Source organism: Citrus clementina, unplaced genomic scaffold (genome assembly GCF_000493195.1).
Source record: "Citrus clementina cultivar Clemenules unplaced genomic scaffold, Citrus_clementina_v1.0 scaffold_1, whole genome shotgun sequence".
NCBI lineage: Eukaryota > Viridiplantae > Streptophyta > Magnoliopsida > Sapindales > Rutaceae > Citrus > Citrus x clementina.
The window spans coordinates 23,608,856-23,615,836 of NW_006263303.1; the positions used below are offsets into that span (position 1 = coordinate 23,608,856).

At 31.3% G+C, this 6,981-nt stretch overlaps 1 protein-coding gene across 1 annotated transcript; it reads right to left on the minus strand.

The window, feature by feature from the left end:
* Positions 1–1,662: 1,662 nt before the first annotated feature.
* Positions 1,663–5,997, minus strand: LOC18055189 (cellulose synthase-like protein E6). The gene is made up of 8 exons (XM_006452561.2): positions 5,704–5,997; positions 4,584–4,908; positions 3,826–3,966; positions 3,608–3,739; positions 3,301–3,513; positions 3,009–3,227; positions 2,531–2,878; positions 1,663–2,336 (listed from the first exon to the last, which is right to left on the minus strand). Exons 1-8 carry the CDS (start codon positions 5,964–5,966, stop codon positions 1,794–1,796), a joined length of 2,184 nt encoding a protein of 727 aa, XP_006452624.1. The 5' UTR covers positions 5,967–5,997; the 3' UTR covers positions 1,663–1,793.
* Positions 5,998–6,981: the final 984 nt, after the last annotated feature.

Genomic DNA, 6,981 nt, shown 5'->3' on the forward strand with positions numbered 1-6,981 from the left:
ATAAATCAATTATGATTCAAAAAAATTAAAATTATGATACTAAATTCTTTATTTTGTATCAATTAATTAAAAGAGCGTTTGAATTAGAAAATCTAGTATTAAAGAAAATTAAAGTTATGGGTTTTTATTTGCTTTATTTATTATTTTAATTTGAAATATTCATTTTCTTTAATTTATCTATGATTGTAATAACTTGTTGATTATTAATTTATTTCAAATTTACAATAATTAAAAAAATTTAAAATAAATAAATAAAGCTCGAGCCCGGCCCGACCAAGTCCCGTACACTTAACTGACAGAGGGCCTGGACATGGGCTTGAAAAAGCTCGGCCCAGGCCCGCTGTTTGCCATCCCTAACTAAGAAAATAGAATTGTTATTGCCTAAGTTTTTAACTATTAAAAGTTATTTAATTAAAAAAATCCGAATAATTTTTTGATTTTTTAAGGGATATTATTAAATATCCACTCGATGTTTTCTAATATATCACTTTATCATAAATTTTTCTAACAATTACATTTTTCAAACTCATGTTTCGATAGTTATTAATTTACTACTAAATCTTTAAAAAGCAATAGAATACTTAATAGAATTTATGGTAAAATACTATTTTACCCCTTAAACTATTTAAGTGTGTGTAGAAAAATCATTTTGTTCTCTGAAATTAAAAAAAAATTCCCAAAACTCACGATTTGGAAAATCAAATATTTTCAATGTAAAAAGTAAAACTTTTGAAAATAAATTACTATTTTTAAAAAATAATGTCATTTTCATATTTATATTTATATCAATTTTAATAAATACAAACAATTATAACAATAAATTTAATAAAAATAAAAAATTATTTTATGTTAGTTGCTTGTACTTTCAATATTTTTATTTAGCTATTTAAACCAATTTAATAAGTACATACCAATTACAATATTTATTTTGATAATCCTAAATAATTTTATTATTTTGCTAAAGAGTTATTAATCCACCACATGCCTTATTGAGAAATTATCAAATTACTACGTCTTTTTCATTTTATGTCAAATGACCATGGCTGATTAAATTTATCAAACTAAAATCCCTTAAATACTCTTGCAATGTCATCATTTTTTAAATAGAGTTGTTTATTTGGTGGTAAAATGATAATAATTGAAACATCATGTGAAAAAATATATTTGTTAGAAAATTTTGATGGTAAGTGATATGTCAGAAAAATTATATGGGTACTTGATCACATCTTTTTTTTTTTTTTTTAAGTGAAGACCGAACTGTTTTTTTGTTCAGTTTGACTTTAATTGGAACCGAACAAAAAACCGTTCGGTTTACCCATACTTCACTCTGCCTCCGCAGCAAGACTTCACTATCACTTTACCAATTGTCATAAAAAAATATAGAGAAAATTAGAGTGCATTTGAGATTGAGGTGTTGTGCCTTTTAAGTTATAATTGTCGTGTAAAAAAAGTTATAATATTGTAAAAAAAGTTATAATATTGAAAAAAAAGTTAATAATATGTAGGAAATATAAATCTTAAATAATTATTTTGATAAAATTATTAAAAATATAATAGATTCTTCATTATACAAGTAAAAAATCATATTAATATAGTTTTTAAGGTACAACAGCTAGTGTTTATCAAATATTTTATTACTGTAACTTTTAAGTTACAGCTGTCCAACCCCAATCACAAACGCACCATTACTTACTTTACCCAATTATAAAAGCGACTTTCTGCAACCAGTAATTGTTTATTACTTCCAAGTAAAAACTGTAACGGCGTTGAAGATTGTACGTTATTCTCATGATTTATACATAAGGCAGCAGGCATGCCAATGAAGCCAAAAACATAGACTTGAACATGACAGAAAATGGCATGCAGCCCTTGTCCTTGCGGATGAAGAGAGCTTCATATATGGGAACATTGACCAACACCATTAATCCGCAAAGAATAATCTGACACATCAGATTTCCTAGAGCTCCGAAATCCAGGAAAATGATGTCGATGAATCCTCCAATTAAGCTGAAAAGATTGAGCATTGCAAGTGTTGCAACAATTGTGAACATGACGGACGAGCTTCCAAACTCCATCATTTCTTGCTCATACCTCTCCATAACATCCTCTGTCACCATCTTGGCAGTGATGGCAAATGCTGTTTGGGATAGCCCCATTTGCTTGACAATACAGTCGACGAATCCGAAAAAGAATGCAGTAGTCCTTCGGATGATCAGCATTCTCTGCAAATTCCACCAGGATTTGAGTTTGTGGCCACAACTCAGCGCCTCACATATGCTGTACGCATTCTGGGCTACGAAAACATATGCAAATGGTATGAACCATAGGCTTGACACCTGTGACACAATGATAAAAGCCCTTAAATTGCCAATATTCAATGAAGGATTGAACAAAATTGCCTGGAAACTAAATTTAATAGATTTTGAAAAGTGAAACAACTGTTTGAGCCATCCCAATGGATTTTATCGTGAAATAAATTTTCTTATGCTCAAGGTTTGAGTGGTAACAAATTTGAAAGAAGTGAACGTACCTTTGGAAATAAGGAAATGCCATGGCGCAAGCAAAGAGGAGGAACAATAACATAAAACAGAGTAGGCAAGGAGAGGGGAGCCCATAAAAGATAATTGCAGTAACCCATTTGGGCTCCAAATTTGATCTTGCCATGACCATAAATGAAGGGGCAATACTTTGATAAAAATATCTGAAACAATCCCTCAGACCATCTCTTCATTTGAACAAGAGCAATGTCTAAGGTGACAGGAGCAACACCCAAGAAGGCCGGTTTGTTCGGTTTGAAATACATTGATTTCCATCCTCTGCATTGAATTGTCAGGCCGGTAAGCACGTCTTCTGTAGCACACCCATATACCAGTCCCATCTGCAAAATACAAACGTTACAAGTATTACGTTTCAGGTTACAGAAATCCGTCCTTAAAGACCTTATCATTAAGTAACACTGAAAAATTTCACGACTATCACTAGAATGGGTAAAAGGATGAGAGCTAAACCTCTTTGCCCCAATGGGTGTTCTTCTCATAGCTACAACTAGCAAGAACTTTTGAGGCCTTCTCCAATTCATCAACACTTCTGTTATCATTATTTTTGGCCTCATTAATATTCCTATAATCCTTTGGATATTTTGCTCCGGAGAGGCTTTCTCTTCGATGGAAGCATCCGGTGCCACAGTACAAGGCTGCATCATAGCTGCCAATCCCGGCTAACTCGACCTTCATGTATACATCAACATTATTGTGAGAGAAAAAAGCAATAAATTAATGGTAACTCTTTGCCAATGAATACCTGATTGACCACAAGGTAAGAATTTGCATAGAGATCATTTTTGCAGATATTGTCAAAACGTTGTGGATGCTGCACAAAAGCAATTTCGTGTCCTCTTTTTTCATCCAATAAAAAGCACAAGGCTTCTCTTATTGCGTCTCCATCATTTGCGTACATGTCACAGTCTAGATTGAGAATCACAGGTCCATTGCTTATCACTGATGACACTCTTATCTACAAACAAAAACAAAAAAATTCTAAGTACTTATCAACTTCCTGTTATCATAAAATTAACTAATGGTGTCTTCGAAGTTAATTGTCTCAATACCAGTGCATTCATGGCCCCAGCTTTGAAGTTATGAGGGCATCCAGACCTTTTTTCTCGTGCCATGTAAACCAATGTTGGCAATTGACACCCTTCTTTATCTACTGCATTTGTGTCTCTCCCGTCGACTATTATCTGAAAATTAGCCACATAAAAAAAAAAAAATAACATGAATAAAGCGTTTCAAAAATTTCGTCATGACATTGAAACTATATTATTACCTGTACAATTGACTGGTGATCCTGCTTCGTTACTTTACAATTCCATTCAGAGAATCCCTTGTGTTGATTCCTTGTTTCTTTCGAAATGCTGCCCTTTGCAATGGCCGATTCAATACGTTTTTTCATGTCTTGGTATTGTTTCTTGAAATTCAAAAAATAAAAAATAAAATCCGTTATTTTGGAATTACATTTTTACCCCAATTATGATGATAGAATGTGAATATTATTTTTAAAGATTAATCGGTCTTTTCCATTTAAATATAAATATAAATATAAACTTTCAAGAAAGCTGCTAAGTCATTATTTGTAACTTCCAATTAATCCAAAAATAATTTTTCATAACCCTTTAGTTGTTTGACAAGCAACAATTGACTCATATAAAAAAACTGATTTTATGATGATATAAGTTATAAATAATGTAACTTAACAGTTGATAAATTTTATTAACTGCTAAGTTAACAGAATCTCTTAAATTATAGAGGTGTGTTGATGTTCTCACTTGTGACAGAAAATTTGAAATATTTCTTAATATAAAGCAGATATGCAATATATATTCATTATATTATAATTTGTCAATTAAGGATTCTGACAGTATTAAATTTAAGATGAATTAAAAGACCAAAAAATACAGATGCAATATGTTTTATCTTGTAGTAATATATTTTATCTTGTAATGTATTGAAACATGGGCTTTTAAATATTTTAACTTCTCCTTAACTTTAACATAATTGGAGATTCTTGATTAGAAACTCACTCACCTTGATAGTTAGACACTCTTGAGCATAAGTGGTACCTTTATCTTTCTCACCAAGTTTTTTAGCAAACCAGGCTTCTGGTGACCTTGGTTCAACATCGAATTTTTTGCAGAACGGTATCCAATACTTTGAGAAATGAGAGGCCTCTAACAGAGCATAAAATGTGAATTCTGAACCAGCATCATCAGACAAATAAACACTCAATTTTTCCGGTGGATAGTTATATGACATGACGGATAAGACAGTACTAATCACCAACGTTGGTGGCTCTGAGATTGGGTCCGCCGTGCACACGAAAATGTCAACTCCCGGTAACTTCTCCTCATGTCTGTACTACCAAAAACCTTGTAATCATAAATCAATCAATTATACATTATCTCAAAGACAAAATAAAGAAAAGAAAAGAGATTGGATCAAATCTTGAAAACCAAGATAAAAATCTGCCGCAATGATTTTTCAAATAATTAATATAATGACGGGGCCTAGAAAAAATTACAAAACATGCATTTGCTTTACTGTAAATAAGTGTGGCGAGTATGGACAAGATTTCTAGCAGTGGTGGAACCACGATTCAGGATTTTGATCAAGCGAGCGCCACAAACCACAATACATAAACATTATCATTTAGCTCTTTTTGAACTATTACAGCCAAGCGTCTAGAAAAGATTTTTATACTAATTATAATTTTTTTTTTTTTAAATTATGATTTAGACATCCCGAAAGGCATACAAATCTATTGCAATTAAACTAGATGTTTGGATTCATTATTAATTAAACTTTCGCTTCATGCATGCAACTTATCTAAACTCATTTAGCAAGTTTGTCCAATTGATTTTTAAGCAGTTTTATTTAACTAACCACTTGTGTTCGAATCTTGAAGATGTAAGAAATGAAAAATTAATTTGAGTAAAGTCCACCCCATCTTTTTAAAAATGAAATTAATAAAATATAAAAGCTCATCTGAATCCTAATCAATTTATTGGCACTTATAAATATAATAAGTTATCATCTAGTCAGTTTCGTTACTGAAATTAAAAAATTATAAGTTTCATGCTAAAAGGTTGACGTTTTAGATTAAAATTGTTTTGCACTCAGATATATTCTATATATCTAGAGAGCTAACCTTAGAGAGAGTCTGTCTTTGAAAGGCAAATGGTGTCTTACACTCCAACGAACGGACTGGGTGATGATCCAGAACAAACTGAAAAAAAATTCAGCCATGAAAATGCCAATCCAAGCCCATCTCCTTCTTCCTCCTTGTTCTTCTTTTGGAAAGTTAACCAATCTGTAAATCAATATCAAACAAATTCCCACAAAACATGTTGCTGCAAACACCTTGTGAGAAACCCTAGCCTTCGCCTCCTTAGTCTCGAAAAGTGGTACCATAGCTTCTTCTATAGCACAAATTCCAGTTTCAAAGAATATATGAATGCATGGGTATATATAAATTATTAATCATATGAATTATCATGTTAACAAGATACTGACGAGTGAGAAAAATTAAGTATAAATGTTCTTGAAGTCCTAATAGTTTGAGTCAATTTTCTACTAGTTCCTGCATTTATAAAATTTTCTAAAAGGTCCCTATTTTACACACACACACAATCATCATATATTTCTACCTATTGCTTTCGGTTTTAAGTTATATTATAAAAATTACTATTTTACCTTAAAAAAAGTTGGAGTTGACAATTAGAAAAGTAATGACCAGGTTGTTTCAAAGAATTTTTTAAAGGGTTAATTTTGAATTACACTACTCATGAATTAATTATCTTCAAATTATTCTGCTTACCTTTGAAAATCTCAATATACCCTATATTTTTGTTAAGAAGACAAAAAAAAAAATAAATTGTCTATCCATCTCACTTTTTCCTTATTTTTTGAATGAAAATGAGGTAATTTAAAATTTTAAAAGTATGAGGAGTAATTCAAAAATAGTAAATTTATAAGGGAGTAGCGTGAAATTTTATGCTTTTTGAAAAATCCAGGCCTATAAGACAAGATCAAAACGTGGCAAGTTGAAACTCGAAAAGTACACGTAATTTATTTTATACACATGACAATAAGACATTGTCTGGACGGAAAGGGATATCCATATGTGGTACTGATCAAGTGATCATCTACGGTAGGAAAATTGACAAAACTGTCCATAAAGCTTTTCTAATTTTCAAAATTAACCTCTCTAACTTTTCCATCATAACTAACCATAAACTTGTCACTTTTACTCTTGTTATTTCCAAATCATCAAAACTGTAGCTTCTTGTTATTTCCAAATCATCACGACCGTAACTTTTTTTTTTCCTCCTCTCAAATTTGGTGGTTTGGTCCCGATGGCCAAGATTTTTATGCTGCGTTTACTTTTTATATTGGAGTGAGAATTTTTGGATTAGGAGTGTGGAGT